This window comes from Marmota flaviventris, chromosome 17 (genome assembly GCF_047511675.1).
Source record: "Marmota flaviventris isolate mMarFla1 chromosome 17, mMarFla1.hap1, whole genome shotgun sequence".
Taxonomy (NCBI): domain Eukaryota; kingdom Metazoa; phylum Chordata; class Mammalia; order Rodentia; family Sciuridae; genus Marmota; species Marmota flaviventris.
The window spans coordinates 56,187,674-56,209,422 of NC_092514.1; the positions used below are offsets into that span (position 1 = coordinate 56,187,674).

Here is a 21,749-nt window from a genome sequence, read left to right on the forward strand (position 1 = left end):
GACTCATTGAATCACATTTCATGGCTTAGTCTATGTAGGCAAAATTAACAGTGACTAAAAATGAAATTACTGACAAAGGTTGCTCCTGGACCGTCTGAGAGAGTCCAAATACTGACTCGGCTCTAGGGAAATAAAACTGAAAACTCTTGATCTCACCCAAAATAACCATTCTGCACCCTGTCTGAACCTTGGGCTCTCTACCTACTCAAAACCACTACTGAGGGTGGCGTCCCGCTGCTAAGAAGTAGATAACACATAGGGCCTTTCGGGCCACAAACCTAGTAGGCAAGAAGGAACCATGGACGACGTGGGCGCCATCTGTGGTGGCACTCTCTGGTATTGACTTATCATCCATCCCCTCCGGAAAAGCACAGTTTGGGCTCGTGACTTTCAGATTGGGCCCATTTTCTTAAAGTTACTTCCCAATTAATGCGCAGGAGGCGGGGGGGGGGGGGGGGGGGGGGGCTATCTCCACCCCATCTCCTACTTGAAGCTGAAAACCAAGAGTCAACGTTACTGTGTAGGGAAAGGCCTGGAGGCGCCTTGGTGCACTAGTGTTTCTTCCAGGTCTTGGTTTTGTGGACAGAAAGCAGTTAGGGAATCACTGGTAGTGATTTTGAAGGAGACTGGACGCAGAGTTGCAGACGCAGTTCATGGGGAAAGGGGCACATGAAATTCCTACGCGGGAAGCTGTTTTGTGTGTGTGTGTGTGTGTGTGTGTGTGTGTGAGAGAGAGAGAGAGAGAGAGAGTGAGAAATTAATTCTCCCAAGCTTCTCCCTTCCTCTGGTCCTCATGTGATGGTCCTCAGTCTACGGAAATCCCCAGCCCGCAGAGCCCTGAATTCGTTTTCCTCGCTCTCGTCTTCGCTTGGGAGCCGAGAGCGCGGGAAAATGGCGCCGACACGAGGCGCGAAGGGCAGCACGACCGCCGCCGCCGCCGCACGTGCGCCAGGGGCGGGGAGCTCTCCTCCAGCTCACTCGCCCCGCCCCGCGCACGCGCGCTTGGAGCACGCACGCGTCTTCCGGTGGGGGCTGCTTCCGCGGTAGCGACGGACGGGTAGAGTCGGCGACACAGGCCGTTTGCTCCGCTGCGTGGCGGAGCGATGGGAAGGTACTGGGCAGGGGCTGAGGTAGGAAGGAGCCCATCTGTCGACGCCTCCCGCCACTTTAGCCCCTGAGCCGTGATGCAAGCGTGGGCCCTTCTCTCTGCGGTGCTCTGGTACCTCACAGGAGGTGTGAATTGTCCCACCGTGCCCCCAAGTCTCTCTTCCCGAGGTTCCCAGTCCTGCCTCCTTGGTTTCGCCCTACCCTGTCCCACTCTGAGCCCTGGCTCCTTATCTAACTAAAAAGTCAGTGGTTTCTTTCCTCCGCAGTTGGATGCCAGCGTTCATCCTTACTCAATAAGAAAGGCTTCGTTTTTGGCAAGATAGGACACCCAGGTAATAAGGACCTCTTCTCACGGACGGCCTTTCAGAAAAGTCCAGGATGCCATGGACCTGCTGGGGTTGTTCCCGCAGAGGAAAAGGGTGCGAACGTGCACTGTGCATCTGCCCTGTGCCCTGCAGTTCGTGAAGATTGCATCTTTTCATCCTGAACAGCGACCCTAGCTAGTTGTATCGCCTTGCCTAGAGCCGCACAGCTCTTAAGGAGCCAGGATTCAACGCAGATCTCTTGCTGCGATGGCATCTCACTTCCAAATGGTTCTGCTGCTTTGCAACGTGGGAACCCCACCCACAGGGGTGATTTCCTGGGCTGGAAGTCGCTCTGTCTGTCGTCCCTCCCCTTGTTAAGTAGATCTCCTATTCATCCATTAAGGGATTAACTCAAATGTTATTCACTGTGGTGTAACTTTACCATACTCCCCAAGGAAAGCTAGTCACCCAGCTACTTTGAGATAACTGGGCCTGTTCACAGTATGTCATGTTTGAACCCTCTCCCTCAACACCACCACTACCACCAAATTATAGGATAATGCCTTTATATATTCAGGGCCTGGCATTCAATAGGCTTTAAAATTAATATCTTGTGGGACTGAATTCCAAGCATACTGTCATATTATCTGAATCAAAATGCGTAATTGCTGCGGGGCCTGGTGGCACACGCCTGTTATCGGGAGACTGGGGCAGGAGGATCATGAGTTCATAGCCAACCTCAGCAACTTATCAAGACCTGTCTCTAAATAAAATATAAAAAGAGTTTGGGGATGTGGCTCAGTGGTTAAGTGCACCTGGGTTCCATCCCCAATACAAAAGAAAAGCAAAAGAAACAAGCAAAAAACATAATTGCAGAACACTGTCCTAGAATGCTTCCTATGGGCTTAATTACTGTGCCCAACAAAGGAAATTTACAGTGAAATACCAGGTGTCCCTTAGAAATGATATCTTTAAAATAATTTTGCAGTGAATTCAAGGCTTTCTCTGGACTTTAAATTGATTCCATTATCCCTTAAAAAATTATGATTTTAGCCCAGTATGGTGGTGCACGCTGAGGCAGGACGTTCACAAATTCAAAGCCAGCCTCAGCAACTTAACAAGGCCCTAAGCAACTTAGGGAGACACTGTCTCAAAACAAAAAAATAAATGGGCTGGGGATATGGCTCAGTGGTTAATCGCCTCTGGGTTCAATCCCTGGTACTGCACCCCTAGCCCTGAAAAAATTATTTGAGCAGCAATGTGTGGTGATCCATGTGTGCTGTAATCCCAGCACTGAAGAGACTGAGGCAGGAGGGTTACAAGTTCAAGCCCAGACTGGGCAATTTAGCAAAACCCTGCCTCAAAAGTAAAAAGGACTGGGGATGTAGCTCAGCGGTAGAGAGCCCTGAGTTCAATCCACAGTGCCCTAAAAAATTTTTATGATTTCAGTGAGTTCTGAACCTGTACATCCAAATGACTTTCTAAATGTCTTATGTAAATAGAATAAGAATATCATGGCCCTAACAGTCTATAGAGTTGTTAAAACTTACCATGAGAAGCAAGGAGAAATTCAGAGTACCATCCTAAATGCTATAATCACTGATTTTTTTTTTTTTTTTTTTGGTACTGGGATCGAACCCAAGGGTGGTGGTTAACCACTGAGCCACATCCCCAGCCCTTTTTAGTATTTTATTTAAAATACTAATTTAAAATGCTAAGTGCCTAGCTAATCTGCTGAGACTGCCTTTGAACTCTGAATCCTAATTTCTCAGCCTCCCAAATTGCTGGGATTACAGGCCTGTGCCACTGTGCCAACTTTATAATCATTGATTTTTAAAAGTCTGAAACCACCAGGCATGGAGGCCCACAGCTGTAATTCCACAGCTCAGGAGGGTGAAGCAGGAGGATGGCAAGTTCAAAGCCAGTCTCAGCAACTTAGTGAGGGCCCTAAGCAACTTAGGGAGATAACTGTCTCAAATTTAAAAAAAAAAAAAAAGGACTTAAAAAAGAACAAATTAGTATCCTTGGTATGAGTGTATTTTGTAGTTTTGCTATATAATGTAGTTATACATTATTTTATTTTGTCACAGTGAAAATATATGTAAAATTACATCAAAATAGCCCAGTCCTTATCTGTATGGATTTGAATCGTGCTAATACAGAAACAGTGGATCCCACCTACTTATGGATTGGGCCAAAGGAAAAGACATTAACAGGTAAATTATTTGATTTTAATATAATTTTAATGATGTGAACATTGTTTTTAAAAAGCACTGTCATTTATTGAAAAGAATAAATTTAGTTTTGACTACAGTTTTTACCTTGCCCTACACTTGGATAAATAGTGTCATATGTTAGTCTATGCCTTAATTTCTCCAAAATCTGAAACAGTATTTTTTTTCTTATTTTTCATGGTGTTGGAAATTGAATCCAGGGCCTTTATACATGCTAGGCAATGCTCTTTCACTAAGTTACATCAACAGCCCTTGAAGCAGTTAATTTTGTATCCTACTTCTGAGCTATATTCATTCAAATATCTTTATTTTATCTTTGTACCACCAGTAATATGAGATGAGATATTTAATAGGTAATTTTTCATGATGTTAGAAGAGTGCCTTTGGATATAAGTATTATTAATTAATTTGGCTTATGTGAAGAAATTATATTTCATTTACTGAATTACTGGCATAAACTAATTGAAACTAGATGCGAAGAAGTGAATCAAAGTAAACCAATATACATTTCATTTCAAAAGTGTACTACTTATGTGGCTTTTCATAGAGTAATATGATAGAATTAAGATTTTGTTAGATTCTTGGAGTTCAAATAAACCATTAGTTTTTTTAAGTGTCTGTGTCTATTTGTAACCCAAATTTACTAAATAACTTTTGATTGTTATCTGTTAAATAACCAAATAATTTACTATTTCTGCATAGACAATAGTCGAATAAGTATAACAGAAACGGGAAAGCTAATGGTGAGAGATTTTCTGGAGCCTTTGTCTGGACTTTATTCATGTACTCTTTCTTATAAGACTGTCAAAGCAGAAATCCAAGAAGAAACTACAATAAAGAGGAGATATGAATTTATGATCTTTGGTGAGAATGAGCACATTTCAATTTATATATTTAGTTTGAATCAGAATTAAGTATAAGACTTCTTCATTTAGTGAAAATGAATCTGGTATAGGTAATCATTATGATTTATGGATATTTTGAGGTGTGTTTAATTAGGTAAACTCAAATTAACAAGTTTATCCTAAATAACTCTCTTTTAACTCCCTACTTTCTACTACCTAGGTATGTAAGTACAAACTACTTTATCCAGGTATTTTTCCAGGTAATTTAAAAACTGATATTCAATTCTATAACAGCAATGATACTTTCTGCAAATGAAGACCCTCCCCAAAAGCAATCTTTTTTTTTTCTTGATGCTCTTATCTATATAGGCAACCCACAGAAGCCATTTTTCTTCTTCTAAGTAGATAAATATCAGATGAAAATAACACTTTTTTCAGTAAAATTATTCGTTTTATATGTTTTGTGAGGACAAATTGTTAAAGCATTTTACTAGATAAGGTTTCTATGTTTATTTGCAATATTGATGGGATTTAATATTACATGTTATTTGAAAAATGTTTGATAGAACAATTAATGCTAGGCACAATTGTTTTCATTCTCATCTTTTTTCAAAGCCTATCGGGAACCTGATTATTCATATCAGATGGCTGTACGTTTTACTACAAAGTCCTGTGTAGGAAGATATAATGACCTGCTCTTTAGAGTGCTGAGGAAAATCTTGGATAATTTGATCTCTGATTTGTTGTGCCATGTTGTAGAACCATCATATAAATGCCATTTTGTTAAAATTCCAGAACATAGCCTTTTACATGAGCTGTTCATAGCTTTTCGAGGTAAAAACAAATTTTAAAACATTTCTTTAATTTTATGAGTTTAGTCCTGAATGATTAATTATTGCATGAATATGAAATATCTTATAAATAATGAGTTTTAAATATTTGTTAAACACTAAAATATATTGTTGCCTGGTTATGGTTTTAAAAATTAGCATACAAGTTATTTACCTTCAAATATGATATATTTTTGCTTGTAATTTAGAAGTCAATATCAATTAATTATCATAGCGTTTAATTATATAATATTTTATTTGTAACTTCTTATAGAATTTTTAATTGTATTTTTGAGCATTTAATAACAGGGAGTAACCAAACACAGGCTTTTTTTTCCTATTTTTAAAAATTTTTTTACTTGTAGTTGGACACAATACCTTTATTTTTATTTATTTATTTTGATGTGGTGCTGAGGCTCAAACCCAGCGCCTCCCACTGAGCCACAAACCCAGCCCATTTTTTTCCCCCTGTTTTAAAGCCTTGTAGTTACTTCCATTAGCCCCCAGATGGAGTAAAGTCATAATGTATAAATTATTCAAATTGTACATCTAACTTTACTACTAGGACTAGATAGCTAGATGAAGTGAACATGGGCTTGCATACTAAATAAAGTACTTGGGGCTTTATTGAAATGTTTGGAACCGTTTAGAATCCTTTTGTGAACCTATCGTGTTTTCCTCCCCAGTTGATCCTTTTGCTCCAGGGTGGAAAAGTGCATGCAATGATAGTGTTGACTGTGAAGATATCACTAATCGTAATATCCTCAAGGTGAGAAATTCATCACAAGGAAAAAGAACTTGAATAGTCAGTAAAGCTATTTAAAAATTTTGTAAGCCTGGCACAGTGGTATATGCTGGTAATCCCAGTTACGTGAGAGGCTGAAGAAGGAGGATCTCAAGTTCAAGGATCTCAAGTTTAAGGCCAGCCTCAACATTTAGAGAGGCCCTTAGCTTTGGCAACTTACTGAGGCCCTGTGTCAAAAAAACAAAGTTGAGGATGTAGTTCAGTGGTATAGTGCCTCTTGGTTCAAGCCCCAGTACTGGGAAAAAAATATATAATATATGTGTGTGTATTTATTCATGTTGTGAATGTTTATCCTTAGTAAAACATTTGTAAGAAATATATTTAAATTATTATTTTAAAATATATATGTAGCTGAGTGGGGTAGCTCATACCTATAATCCCAGCAATTTAGGAGGCTGAGGCAGGAAGATCACAAGTTTGAGGCCAGCCTCAGCAATTTAGTAAGGCCCTAAGAAACTTAGAAAGACCCTGTCTCAAAATAAAAACAAAAAGGCTGGGCATGGTGGTGCACACCTGTAATCCCAGCAATTCAGGAAGCTGAGGTGGGAGATTAGCAAGTTTGAGGTCCTAAGCAACTTAATGAGAACCTATCCCCAAAAATAAAAAGAGCTGGGATGTAGCTCAGTGGTAAAGAGCCCTTGAACTAAAACCCCAGTACCAAATAAGTAAATAGATAATTAAATAAGTAACATTTTTTAAAAGAGTAAAAAATTTAAAAGACCAAGGATGTAGCTCAGTGGTGAAGCACCCCTGGCTTCAATCTCCACTACTAAAACAAAAACAAAATACACCAGCCAGACACAATGCCACATATAACTCAGAAGGCTGAGGCAAGTTTAAGGCCAGCCTCAACAATTTAGGGTTGGTGATGTAGCTCAGTGGTTAAGTGCCCCTGGATTCAATCCCCAGTACAAAACCAAAACAACAACAACAAAGCAAATATAACATAGTAATGACTTTTGGTTTCAATGTTTTTAAACTGACATTGAGATTCTTGGCTATTTCAAAAGGTTATTATTTTTTTAGAGTGGTACATCTGGAATATTATGTAGTTTCCAGAATAATATGCATTTTATCTATAATTGAAGGATTGATCCCTGGTTTTTTTTCCCCCCAAAAGATGATTAAGATTGAAGATTGAAGAATAACCTCACAATCTAGGTTAAACCAGTAGTTCTTCCAAAATTGTATCTGTTCTAGTCATAACAGCTCTCATTTTCTCTGCCATCCTCAGAGACTAAGGACATAGTCTTAAAAATCCCATTCTCTTGGTCTAGTTCCTAAGTCTATACCATTCTTGGTCTAATTCCTATATCATTAATGTTGTGTATGACTTATGAGACATAACTCCATTAATATTAGTTATTAAACTCTGTACTCAAGAAATAACACAAAATTTACATTATTAGTTTGTGATGCTGGTTAGAGAGAAGTCTTTGTTTCCATTTTACATTGTTCTAGGTTTTTTTTTTCATATGAGCAAATAGAATTAGAAATAATGAACTCCCAGTTATCTACATAAGGAATGGATATGTTACAAGTAATTCAAAACAAGAAAGTTTGTTTGTTTTTGCAGTACTGGGAATTTGAACCCAGGGGCACTCTACCACTGAGCTACATCTCTACCCCATATTTTTTTATTTTGAAACAAAGTCTCACTGAATTGCCCAAACTGGCCTTGAACTTTTGATCTTCCTCCCTCAGCCTCCTGAATCGCTGGTATTATAGGTGTGTGCCAACAGGTTCCTGGTTAATTTAAGTTTGTTTTTTTTTAACTTTATTTTTTCTTAACCATTTTACACATGAATTTACAATAGTTGATAAGGTTAAGACTAGACTAATTTTAGACTTTTTAGTCTTATACAACTTTTTTGGAATTCACCTGTTGTACAAAGCATGGAATGTTTATGCTACTTTTAATTGCCTCTGATACAGCAGAACAAATTGGCTCATGGTGTAGTAATTGTATTTTTCTCTTATACTTTTAAATCTTAGGCAAGAGACAGAATAGAAGAATTTTTTCGGAGCCAAGCGTATACTTTCTATCATCGCCTTAATAACACTGTACCAGCTATGCATTTTGTGGACCACAGTTTTCAAGTAGTACGTATGGATAGCTGTCGACCAGGCTTTGGAAAAGATGAAGGTCTACACAGCAATTGTGCTAGTTGTTGTGGTAATTATAAAATATAAATATCTACATATCTAGGTTATATAGTCAGAAGAATAGATAAATAATTATATTAGGATAATTTATTTGAATCTTTTTTTGTACCAGGATTGAACCCAAGAGTGCTTTACCACTGAGCCACATCTCCAGCCCTCTTTGTTATTTTGAGACAGGGCTTCACTAAGTTGCTTAAAGCCTTGACGAATTGCTGAGGCTGACCTCAAACTTGTGAGCTTCCTGCCTCAGCCTCCAGAGTCGCTGGAATTACAGGTGTGGGCCTGATATATACAGCTGATTTGAATCTACACCGATTCTCTTTCAGAAACATATTTACCAAAAGGGAAGTAAAAAGTCAAGGCCCAAATTTTCTAAATACAATTATATTAATGTATATTAATTCTTCCTAATATACTCTTGTATTACAAAACATTTCTATAGTGTTGATTTAAGATACTGTACTATGAAAGAAAACCACATGGTTTTGCCTAGAAAACATAGAAATAGGAAATAGGAATAGAAAACTGGAAAAAGGAACTCATAGATGGGGCACTGCAGAAGATACTGTAAAATGCCAGTACTAAAAGAAAAAATAGGGTTCTTTTTCTTAAATCTTTAAGATTGTCATATTGGGCTGGGGTTGTGCTCAGTGGTAGAGCGCTTGCCCAACATGTGGGAGGCTCTGGGTTCGATCCTCAGCACCACATAAAAATAAATAAGTAAAATAAAGGCATTGTGTCCAACTACAACTAAAAAATAAATAAACAAAAGATCATATTACAATTTAATTGGCTGAACAAGTGTATTATAGATATAGAAATGGTATGATATTGAAGGCAGATTTATATTATTGATATAAAATATCTGTAAATTATAATGCTCTCTTCCATGTGTTTTCTTTTGCAGTGGTTTGTAGCCCTGGGACTTTCAGTCCTGATGTTGATGTTTCTTGTCAGATATGTGCTTCTACCCAGGTATATGGAGCTAAGTCTTGCCCAGAAACTTCAAACAAAAACCAGCCAGGCGATGACTAGAGGTGGAAGCTTTGTTACTTGCTTGCAGAAGTAGGGGACATAAGATGATTTGTTCACATCACAGAGCATCATAGATAGCTCTATGAAATAAGATCAGTAAGACCAAAACATTGGATAACATACATTGTAGAAACAAAAAAATAATAATTGGCATGGCATTTCTAAGAAATCATTTAATCCAGTATCTCCAGTGTACAAAGGACAGTTCAAGTATTAGTGGATGATTTTTAATGAAATATGTTTTGTTGTTTACAAACAATCTGTTGCTCTGTACCTAAGAATATATTGAGGTCAAGAAGAGTAGCAAAGTATAACATAATAAAATTTTTATATTGTCTGTATATTAATTTGTTTGAAATCACTCTTATGTAAAGGCATGTATATAACCTTTGTAATTAGAACCAAAATATTACTTATTTTAGTCATTTTGCTTTTATTTTATAATTAATAGACTTAATTTTTTAGTATAGGCTTTGATTTACAGAATAATTGAGCATAGAGTTTCTTATTACCATTTACCAGAATAATTGAGCAGGAATTCCTTATTACCATCCCACATCCTCCTCCTTCCTCACACAGTTTCATCTGTTATCAACATACTGCATTTATGTATCAAATTTGTTGCAATGGATGAACCAATATTAATACATTATTATTAACTGTAGTCAGTGGTTTACATTAAAGTATCAATATTTGTGTTGTAGGTTTTCCCAAATGCATAATTAGGTATTCACCATTACAGTATTCATACAGAATACTTTCACCATCCTTAAAATTCACTATGCTTTACCCTTTCTCCCTGAGTCCTTGGCAACCTTTGATCCTCTTACTGTCTCTATAGTTTTGCCTTTTCCAAAATGTCACATAGTGTGTCGACTTTTCATATTGACTTCTAATCAGTAAGCAGTATGCAGTTAAGGATTCCCCCATGTCTTTTCATGACTTGAAAGCTCCTTTTATTGCTGAATAATATTCTACTGTACTGTATGGGATATATCATAGTGTGTTTATCCAGTCACCCATGAAGGAAATCTTGGCTGCTTCCAGTTTTTGGTAACTATAAATAAAGCTATTATAAACATTTGTGTGCAGGTTTTCGTTTGGACATACATTTCAACAACTGGGTTAATACCTAGGAGTATGATTACTGGCTTATATATGACTGTGTTTAGTTTTGTAAGAAACTGCCAAACTGTCTCCCAAAGTAATTTATCATTTTGTATTCCCACCAGCAATGAATAAGTATCCCTGTCATTCCTCCTCCCTAGAAGCATTTGGTATTGTTAGTTTTTTGGATTTTGGACATTCTAATAATGGGTAGAGTGGTATTTCATTGTTGGTTTAATTTCCATATTCCCTGATGATATCTGATGTTTAGCATCTTTTCATATGGTTATCTGCCCTCTGAATATCTTCTTTAGTTAAGTGTCTATTTAGATTTTTTGTCCATTTTTAGTTGGGTAGTTGTTAATCCTCTTTTTTTTTGAGTTCTAAGAGTTCTTTGTACATTTTGGATACAAGCTTTACTGTATTAGATATATGTTTACAAAGATTTTCTCCCATTCTGTGGCCTCTTTGTCCTTTTAATGGTGTCTTTCACAGAACAAAAGTTTTTATTTTTATTTTTGTTTTTTAGTTGTAGATGGACACTATATTTTATTTATTTATTTATTTTTATGTGGTGCTGAGGATTGAACCCAGTGCTCACATGTGCTAGGTGAGCGCTCTACACTGAGCTACAACCCCAGGCCTAGAACAAAAGTTGTTTTTGTTGTTGTAGTTTTTTAGTTGTAGTTGGACACAATATCTTTATTTTATTTATTTATTTTTATGTGGTGTTTATTTATTTTTATGTGGTGCTGAGGATTGAACCCAGCGCCTCCACATGCAAGGTAAGCACTCTATCGCTGAGCCCCAGCCTCAGCCCTTGGAACAAAAGGGTTTTTTTGCTGTTTTTTGTTTTTAATATTTATTTATTAGTAATAGGTGGACACAATCTCTTTATTTTCATAGGATGCTAAGGATCGAACCCAGTGCCTCTCGCACGCTAGGCGAGCACTACCTCTGAGCCACAACCCCAGGCCACAAAGTTTTCAATAAAACTTTTAATTGCTACTTTTTTCCAACATGAGTTGTACTTTTGGTGGTCATATCAGGAACTCATTCACAAAACTCAAAGTCACATAAATTTTCTATTATCTTCTAGAAGTTATAAAGTTTTGTATTTTTATGTATGTCTAAGATCCATTTTGAGTTGATTTTTGTGAATTATGTAATTTTTGTGTCTAGATTCATTTTTTGCGTATGGAAATCTACTTGTTTCAGCACTACTTGTTGAATACACTCTTTCCTTCCTCCACTGAATTGTCTTTGCTCCTTTGTCAAAAATCAGTTGCCTGGCTAGGTGGGGTGGTGCACACCTCTAATCCCAGCAGCTTGTGAGGCTGAGACAGGAAGATCTCAAGTTCAGAGCCAGCCTCAGTAAAAAGTGAGGTGCTAAGCAACCCAGTGAGATCTAGCCTCTAAAAAAATACAAAATAGGGCTGGGGATATGGTTCAGTGGTTGAGTGCTTCTGAGTTCAATCCCTGGTCCCCCCACCCCCCAAAAAAAAAGATCAGTTGCCTAAGCCAGGAGTGGTGGCACACTCCTATAATCCCAGCAATTTGAGAGGCTGAGGCAGGAAGATCACAAATTCAAGGTCAGCCTCAGAAATTTAGCAAGACCTTGTATCAAAATCAAAAATAAAATGGGCTAGAGATATATAGCTCAGTGGTAAAATGCCCCTTGGTTCAATTCCCAATACTGTAATAAAAATTATTTTGTACTTATGATCATGAGATATATTGCTCTGTTTCACTTCCTGTAATATCTTCCTCTGGGTTTAGTATTTAATGCTAGCCTCACTTTGCTTTTTGGAAAGATATTATAAAGAATAGTATCATTTCTCCCTTAAATGTTTGATGAAAATTCACCATTAGGGGGCTGGGGATGTGGCTCAAGCGGTAGCGCGCTCTCCTGGCATGCGTGCGGCCCGGGTTCGATCCTCAGCACCACATACAAAACAAAGATGTTGTGTCCGCCGAGAACTAAAAAATAAATATTAAAAATTCTCTCTCCCTCCCTCTCTCACTCTATCTTTAAAAAAAAAAAACGAAAATTCACCATTAAAACTATCCAGGCCCAGAAGGGATATATCTCAGTGGCAGAATTCTTGCCTAGCATGCCGTGAGTTCAGTCCGCACTATATCAAAAAGATAAACTGTCTGAGCCTGAATGTTTTCTGCCTTGGAAAGCTATGCATTCATTGCTGTAATTTCCCGTTAAGCACTGTATTTCCTGAATTCTACAAGTTTTTATAAGTTGTATTTTCATCTTAATTTGATTAAAATATTTCAAAATTTTTATTGAGATTTCTATGACCCAAGTGTTATTTAGAAGTGTATTGTATAATCTCCAAATATTTAAAAAATTTCAAGCTATATTTTTCTCACTGTTAGTTCAATGCCATTTGGTCTGGTAGCAATTTTATATGATTTCTATTCTTCTAAATTTTTTCAGAATTTATGTTCCAGAATATGGTCTGTCTTGGCAAATGATCTGTGTGAGCTGGAGGGGAATGTGTACTTTGCTGTTGTTGGATGGATATTTGTAAATGTAAATTAGTTTCAGTTGATGGATGATGCCGTTCAGTTCAGCTGTATCCTTACTGATTTTCACCTGCTGGATCTGTCCACTACTAATAGACAAGTGTTGACATCTCCAAGTATAGTGGTGAATTCATCTATTTCTCTTTACAGTTCTGTTCCTCTTTGCCTCAACAAATTTTTCTTTCTGGGGTACTGGGGATTGAACTCAGGGGCACTCAATCACTGAGCCACATCCTCAGCCCTCTTTTGTGTTTTATTTATTAGAGACAGGGTCTCACTGAGTTACTTAATGCCCTGCTTTTGCTGAGGCTGGCTTTGAACTCATGATCCTCTTGCCTCAGCCTCCCGAGCTGCTGGGATTATAGGTGTTTGTCACCGTGCCTGGCTGCCTCACAAATTTTGACATTGTTGATAGGTGTCTACACATTAAAAATTCTTTCACCTTCTTGGAGTATTGATCTCTTCCTTTATCATTGTATAATACTCCTCATTATCCTTGATGATTTTCCCAGTTCAAGAGTATTCTTTGTTTAAAATTAATGTAGCTACTGCATCTTTCCTTCGTCTATTGTTAGCATGGTACATCTTTTTCTGTCCTTTAGTTTTACAGAAAATGATACCCAGATGCTGCAAAATCTGCTGTTCTGAATGACAACTTCTATTAAGGTAGTGATACTTTGATTTATTTTCTTTCTGAACAGGCTTTGTTCCCTGCATAACTGTAACGGATTGCTAATTAATAATGATAAATATGTTTGAATACTTTCTCCACCAAGTACTGGGGACTAAATTTTACCAGTACTGTTTTTGTGTCCTGCAGTGGTTTTCCGATTATGTTATATATTTACATTTTTGCTGCTTAGACAGTTTATTCTAGCTTAGAGATGTTTTCTACTTCTATGGGGTGTTAATGCTGCTTTTATGCATAATTTCTTTCTTTTTAATATTTATTAGTTTTTTTTAGGTGGATACAATATCTTTATTTTATTTTTATGTGGTGCTGAGAATCGAACCCAGTGCCTCACGTATGCCAGGTGAGCACACTACCACTTGAGCCACATCCCCAGCCCAGATGCATAATTTCAAATTCACTGAGGAAAGCCTTTTCTTTTGAAGAGATGTATATATGATTTCAAGATGGTCATGGCTTTCTTAATTCTAGGCAAATGAATTCCAGTCATTTGGGGTCATGATATATACTCAATGAGGTTTTTAAAAATGCAATTGAAGGGGCTGGTGTTGTGGCTCAGAGGTAGAGCACTCGCCTAGCATTCATGAGGCACTGGGTTCAATCCTAGCACCACATAAAAATAAAATAAAGATGTTATATCCACTTATAACTAAGAAAGAATATTTTTTGAAAATGCAGTATCAACTATTTGAGATCGTTCTGTTGACTAATTAGCATTTCACTTAGATTTATGGTACTTAGATTTATGGTTGCCTTGTAATTAATCTTTATAAAATAGTTCACAGAATGACTCTGCCTAAACCTTAGGCATAGATCATATTTTATGAGATGATACTTCAACTCTTAACTACAACAAAGTTTCTTATTAAATGATCACTATTATCATTTGTGTTTTTTCCCTAAAACTTCCAGGTTTTTTAATGTTAAAAAGTATAAAATTACACATGTATTTATATCTTCATATAAAATCTCAACACCTTTGTTTGTGCTATTGTATCTTACTTTTGAATCATATTTTTGAGTAACTTTCATAGTGTTTATTAGTAAGTTCAGGCACTATAGTAATGTTAATAGTTGTTCTTCTGTGGGTAGATTTTTCTCAGAAAATATATTTCAGGGACTGGGGTTGTAGCTCAGCTGTAGAGCACTCTCCTAGCATGTGTGAGTCCTGGGTTTGATCCTCAGCACCACGTAAAAATAAATAAAATAAAGGTATTGTGTCCAACTACAACGAAAAAATAAATATTAAAAAAAGAAAATACTATTACCAAAAGTTCTCTATAGGTTTAATGCAATGCCAATCAAAATCCCAACGGCATTTCTTGTAGAAATAGAGAAAGCAATCATGAAATTCATATGGAAAAATAAAAGACCCAGAATAGCAAAAACAATGCTAAGCAGGAAGTGTGAATCAGGCGGTATAGCGATACCAGACTTCAAACTATACTACAGAGCAATAGTAACAAAAACAGCATGGTACTGGTACCAAAACAGGCGGGTGGACCAATGGTACAGAATAGAGGACACAGAAACCAATCCACAAAACTACAACTATCTTATATTTGATAAAGGGGCTAAAAGCATGCAATGGAGGAAGGATAGCATCTTCAACAAATGGTGCTAGGAAAACTGGAAATCCATATGCAACAAAATGAAACTGAATCCCTTTCTCTCACCATGCACAAAAGTTAATTCAAAATGGATCAAGGAGCTTGATATCAAATCAGAGACACGCCGTCTGATAGAAGAAAAAGTTGGCTACGATCTACATACGGTGGGGTCGGGCTCCAAATTCCTCAATAGGACACCCATAGCACAAAAGTTAATAACTAGAATCAACAAATGGGACTTATTCAAACTAAAAAGTTTTTTCTCAGCAAAAGAAACAATAAGAGAGGTAAATAGGGAGCCTACACCCTGGGAACAAATCTTTACTCCTCACACTTCAGATAGAGCCCTAATATCCAGAGTATACAAAGAACTCAAAAAATTAGACAATAAGAAAACAACCCAATCAACAAATGGGCCAAGGACCTGAACAGACACTTCTCAGAGGAGGACATACAGTCAATCAACAAGTACATGAAAAAATGCTCACCATCTCTAGCTGTCAGAGAAATGCAAATCAAAACCACCCTAAGATACCATCTCACTCCAGTAAGATTGGCAGCCATTATGAAGTCAAACAACAAGTGCTGGAGAGGATGTGGGGAAAAGGGTACACTTGTACATTGCTGGTGGGACTGCAAATTGGTACAGCCAATTTGGAAAGCAGTATGGAGATTTCTTGGAAAGCTGGGAATGGAGCCACCATTTGACCCAGCTATTCCCCTTCTCGGTCTATTCCCTAAAGACCTAAAAAGAGCATGCTACAGGGACACTGCTACATTGATGTTCATAGCAGCACAATTCACAATAGCAAGACTGTGGAACCAACCTAGATGCCCTTCAATAGACGAATGGATTAAAAAAATGTGGCATTTATACACAATGGAGTATTACTCTGCATTAAAAAATGACAAAATCATAGAATTTGCAGGGAAATGGATGGCATTAGAGCAGATTATGCTAAGTGAAGCTAGCCAATCCCTAAAAAACAAATGCCAAATGTCTTCTTTGATATAAGGAGAGTAACTAAGAACAGAGTAGGGACGAAGAGCAGGAGAAGAAGATTAACATTAAACAGGGATGAGAGGTGGGAGGGAAAGGGAGAGAGAAGGGAAATTGCATGGAAATGGAAGGAGACCCTCAGGGTTATACAAAAGTACATACAAGAGGAAGTGAGGGGAAAGGGAAAAATAATACAAGGGGGAGAAATGAATGACAGTAGAGGGGGTAGAGAGAGAAGAGGGGAGGGGAGGGGAGGGGTGGGGAGGGGGGATAGTAGAGGATAGGAAAGGCAGCAGAACACAACAGACACTAGTATGGCAATATGTAAATCAATGGATGTGTAACTGATGTAATCCTGCAATCTGTATATGGGGCAAAAATGGGAGTTCATAACCCACTTGAATCAAAGTGTGAAATATGATATATCAAGAAATTTGTAATGTTTTGAACAACCAACAATAAAAAATTAAAAAAAAATTATTAGGTAAGATTTTACCCAAACCATATTTTGATACAGAAATTCCCAAAATAAAAATAATTAAAAATGCAAAAAAAAAAAAAAAACCAAATGTAGATTTCTGGTCCCTCTCCTGAAAAAAAATAAAAGAAAATACATTTCAGGTACTTCTTTCTTATTTAACATCTTTGCAGAGATTTCTGTTAGTCACTTTGGTTTGGACTGCTGAACCATGAAAACATTTTAAAAAACAAGCCATCATCCTTTCTGACTCAAACAAATGTCTATACTATAATCAAAACATTAATAACATAAAAGATGGGAGACTTTTTTCTGTTCAGATTTCACTGAGCCCTCAAACCAACACTGGGAGTAGTGGAGTCAGGGAAGGATCTTGTTTTGAGATCATTTGAGTTTTTGTTTTTTCTCTCTTTTATTTTTTTTATTTTTGGTACTGGGGATTGAACCAGGAGCACTTAACCACTGAACCACATCACCAGCTCTTTTTATTTTTTATTTTGAGACAGGGTCTCACTATGTTGCTATAGCCTTACTAAGTTGTTGAGGCAGACTTTGAATTTTTGATCCTTCTGCCTCAACCTTCTTGCTGGGATTACAGGCATGTGCCACCATGCCTGGCTTGTTTGTTTAATTTCTTTTTTTTCTTTTTCTTTTCCTTTTTTTTAAGAAAAGTATGCAGTGTGGTCTTGTTCTGTTTTACTTGTTTTTATTTTTAATCAAGACCAGGGAATAATAAAAAACATAATTCACTTGTATCTGTTCTGGATGTTGAGAGGAAATAGACGCTAAGAAAGAAAGTGAAAAGGAAAAAGGGAAAGTGACAAAGAAACAAAGATGAAACTCAGGCCTCCAAAACATCTTAGCAAATACTCTTCACTTATAAAATCAAGCACATATTTTCAAGAAGTGATTTTGTTCCCAAGCAGCAATAATTGATTCAAGGTAGGATATCTTAGATATTACAAAATGCCTCTCCAAAGGGTCACATTGTATAAGCACATACTCAACTATATCTCTGGTATTAAAATTTCATGAGGAGCTAGGTGCAGTGGCCCATGCCTGTAATCCCAGTGGCTCCAGAGGCTGAAGAGGATCTCAAGTTCAAAGCCAGCCTCAGTAAAAAGCAAGGCATTAAGCAACTTGTCTCTAAATAAAATACAAAATAGGGCTGGGGATATGGCTCAGTGATTGAGTGTCCCTGAGTTAAATCCCCAGTATAAAAAAAAAAAAAAAAAAAATTCATGAAGAGACGGGGGAAATGTCCAAAAAGGCCTAAAGGGGAACAATAAAGGGATTAAAAATGTTGAGAAACACTCATAAAAATATTAAATTCCAAAATTGGTATTCAAGACCTTCTACAATCTGGTTCTAGTTCATCTTTTTAGTTGACTCCTTCATTTCCACCTTGGCAGAATGATTAGACTAGATCTCAAGATCTCTTCTAGCTCTAAGAGTCTGAATCTTCTCAGTTTGAACACGTTCTTCTAACCAGACTCATCTTGCTGCCTACTAGACAGACTGTGCTCATTCCTTAAATGCAGAAGATCCTTCCTTCTTTGATTCCACTTTATTCAAAGCATTTCTGCCCACATGGATCACTTTCTTCCTTAAATTTTTGGCCCCTCACTGCTGATTTTAGCACACACTCTTTTGTTATCATGTATATTTTAAAACTTCTTTCCTCATTTGTAATGCAATTACATGTGTAAATGTAATAAAGAAATTGTATTAAATAATACCTAAAACCTCTTCTAACCTTGATCTAGGTTTATTCTCTTGTCCATCTTCTGTATCCTTTCTCCCTTCCTCCACCATTAGATAATAAACTCTTTATGTGCAGGCACTTCCTCATACTATCTTTGAATCCCCCCTTACATTATTATGTACAAAATAGCTACAATAATTAGTTGAAGTAATTTGAGTCTTAATTTAGAGGTAAACTTTTGGTTACACTCTTCTTGCTGTTTATTTTGAACCCTGATAATGTATACCCCCTAATACATTGATTCACACTCTTTTCCCTTCTCTGACCCTAATCCAAAGTAATCTGTTTTAAATATCAAAATAGCAGAATAAATAGTGTGTGTTGAATTACTGGTGGGTAAATTCATCAGTAATAAATTTGTCTCATTAGAACAGAAAAGCCCTGAAATGGCAACAAACTTGTCTTCTGACTTATTCAATGGAACAAATGGAAATTGTAATAGCATCAATGTGATTTGCTGCTGAAAAAGTCCCATACTACTCCTCCATCTTGATTCTATGCGTATGAATTTGTGGCACTCAGAACTCACACTTCAAATGACTGTCTCTACCAAAGAATCACTATTGAATAGAATTTTATTCTATAAACTGTTATAAATATTTTCCAACACTGGTGAATTATTAATAATAAACTAAGGAAATTTGATTTTACCATTTGCTTGGTTTAACAACCATTTTGGCATATATGTTAATAGCATTATTAACAGGTGTAGGTACCATACATATTGGGAATGTTTCTTTTTGAAGCAGCTAAAAACATTAGTGAATTTGTCTAGATAATACATTTGGTAAAAATTTTCTGGTCATATAAGAAATATTAACTTATTAAAGTAAAAAAAAACCTGATTACATAAACTTTTTATGGTATAAACAATTTCTTTTGAGTTTTGATCCAACAGATTTGAGCTGCATTTTTTAAATGTTTATTTTTTATTTTTTACATATACATGATAGTAGAGTGTATTTTGACATAGATACATGGAGTATAACTTATTCTAATTATCCCATTCTTGTGGTTGTACATTGATCACATAAACTTTTAATAACATAATTTTCTAAACATTTATCCTATCAAATTTTATCAGTGTTATTATTATTTGGGAATTTTATATCTATCTATCTATATTTATATTTATATATAAAATATATATTTATATATACCTATAAAATATAATATAGCTTTTTTCTATGTTTATGTACCTTTCCCATCCCACCTTCCCATCCCAAGTTTTTAATCATTTAATTTTTCCATTAAAGGTGTCATGTGTACCTTTTGCAAATAAGATTTCTTATGAGAGTCTCTGTAGGCACTGGACAAGCTGATCTTAGGCTTTCTTATCAATTATTAGGTAGACTATTCATAAATTCTTAGCAAAATGTGCCCACCTATTTTCCTGTTTATAAACCTACTCAGTCTTTCTAGAAGAAAGGATGTTCAAATGCAACCTAAGCTATTTTTTTTTTTCTGCAGAGTTGCTTCAGTTGCTGATCATGTGCTTTTACATTTCCTTTTCACTTCATTCTTAGGGTTTTTTTGTTTACTTCAGATATAAAAAAAAAAATTGTAAGATGTTTAAAGCCTCTTATAATTCTACTGTATTACCATTTTCCCTCCATTCTCCAAGAAAAAAAAAAATACTACTCTGAAATCAGTGGATATCCTTCACATCCCAAGTTTTTAATCATTTAATTTTTCCATTAAAGGTGTCATGTGTACCTTTTGCAACTTTCTTTTTTACCCAGTTTTTTCATTTTTTGTTTTTGCACTGCTGGGGTCAAACCTAGGGCCTCCTGCATGCTGAGCAAGCATTCTTTCACTGAACTTCACTTACACCCCCACCCCCACCCCCGCCCTTATTCAAATTTTTTGTTTTGTTTTTTGTACTGGAGATTAAACCCAGGGCACTTAACCACTGAGACACATCCCTAGCCCTTTTTTTTTTTTCTATTTTATTTAGATCAAGGTCTTGCTAAGTTGCTTAGGGTCTTGCTAAGTTGCTGAGGCTGGCTTTAAATTCATGATCCTCCTGCCTCAGCCTCCCAAACCTCTGGGATTACAGTGAGTGCCATCACATCTGGCCTCCTTATTCAATATTTTTAAAAAACATTTTTGTGTTAATACATTTAGATTTAGCTCTATTCCTCTTCTACTTCTAAATTAATACAGCAAAAATTTATTATTTCCCATCATTGGTTAACATTGTAGGTTTGTGCACCAGTCAAGTTCAATCTAGAGACAGGAAACAGTAATTTAACCAGAGGGAGTTTAACAAGGAATTGTCAAATACACAAGAGATTGAAATAATGAGGAATTTAGCTAGCAAGATTTAGTTAAAGGGAGGCTGGGGATGTAGCTCAGTAGTAGAATGCTTGCCTAGCAAGTTGAGGTACTAAACATACTGATCTTAGGGCTAGGGAGATAGCATTACATGCTACTCCCTGATTCAAATAATATACTGCATCCTGTCAAACAATCTTTTCCTTTCAGGGTTTTGCCTCCCAACTAACAACTGTGACAGAATTTTTTTGGGGGGGGCAGTCAGGGATTGAACTCAGGGGTACTCAACCACTTGAGGGCACTTGATTCTCAACACCTCATAAAAATAAAAAAATAAAGGTATTGTGGGGCTGGGGTTGTGGCTCACCGGTAGAGCACTCGCCTAGCACATGCGAGACATTGGGTTCAATCCTCAGCACCACATAAAAATAAATAAAGGTATCATGTCCATTTACAACTAGAAAAAATTTTTTTAAATTTAATTGAGAACTCTAAAGAATATAGGAATAGGGCTGTGGATACAGCTCAGTTCGTAAAGTGCCTGCCTTGCATGTCCAAGTCCCTGGGTTCAATCCCCAGCACCACAAAAAAAAAAAAAAAAAATTATTCATATATATATATATATATATATATATATATATATATATATATATATATATATATATTAGCAGATAGGAGGAGCAACTACTACTACTAGCCCTAAATTAGAATGTCTAAACGAGTTATCAGCCCCTAGGCCTGAGTCCCACTTGGGAAGAGTACAATCATAGGTCACTAGATGGAAGAAAAGTCACTGTGGTGTTAAAAGTTCTGGAACTGGACAGAGACCCCATCCTATAGTTTGCCAAGGAAAGCTGTTCATGGGGAAGTTTGTCACTAGAGACACTCTATTACAAAACCACACAAGGAGGAGAGGTTGTCAGTGAAGATGCTGACCACAGACCTGAAAAATT

At 36.7% G+C, this 21,749-nt stretch overlaps 1 protein-coding gene across 1 annotated transcript; it reads left to right on the forward strand.

Moving 5' to 3' along the window:
* The first annotated feature begins 1,180 nt into the window (after window positions 1-1,180).
* Window positions 1,181-9,327, forward strand: Zpbp2 (zona pellucida binding protein 2). Its single transcript, XM_027923155.2, has 8 exons — window positions 1,181-1,233; window positions 1,374-1,439; window positions 3,503-3,628; window positions 4,349-4,510; window positions 5,107-5,325; window positions 6,008-6,090; window positions 8,122-8,302; window positions 9,200-9,327. The coding sequence occupies exons 1-8, from the start codon at window positions 1,185-1,187 to the stop codon at window positions 9,325-9,327; spliced, it is 1,014 nt and encodes a 337-aa protein (XP_027778956.1). The 5' UTR covers window positions 1,181-1,184.
* The last annotated feature ends 12,422 nt before the right edge of the window (window positions 9,328-21,749 follow it).

Excerpts from the sequence above, each read along its gene's own strand:
- Zpbp2 (XM_027923155.2), top strand. The coding sequence starts at position 1,185 with ATGCAAGCGTGGGCCCTTCTCTCTGCGGTGCTCTGGTACCTCACAGGA. Across the intron at positions 1,440-3,502 it reads TGGCAAGATAGGACACCCAG|TGAAAATATATGTAAAATTA; the intron begins GTAATAAGGACC and ends ATTTTGTCACAG. Across the intron at positions 6,091-8,121 it reads CTAATCGTAATATCCTCAAG|GCAAGAGACAGAATAGAAGA; the intron begins GTGAGAAATTCA and ends TTTAAATCTTAG.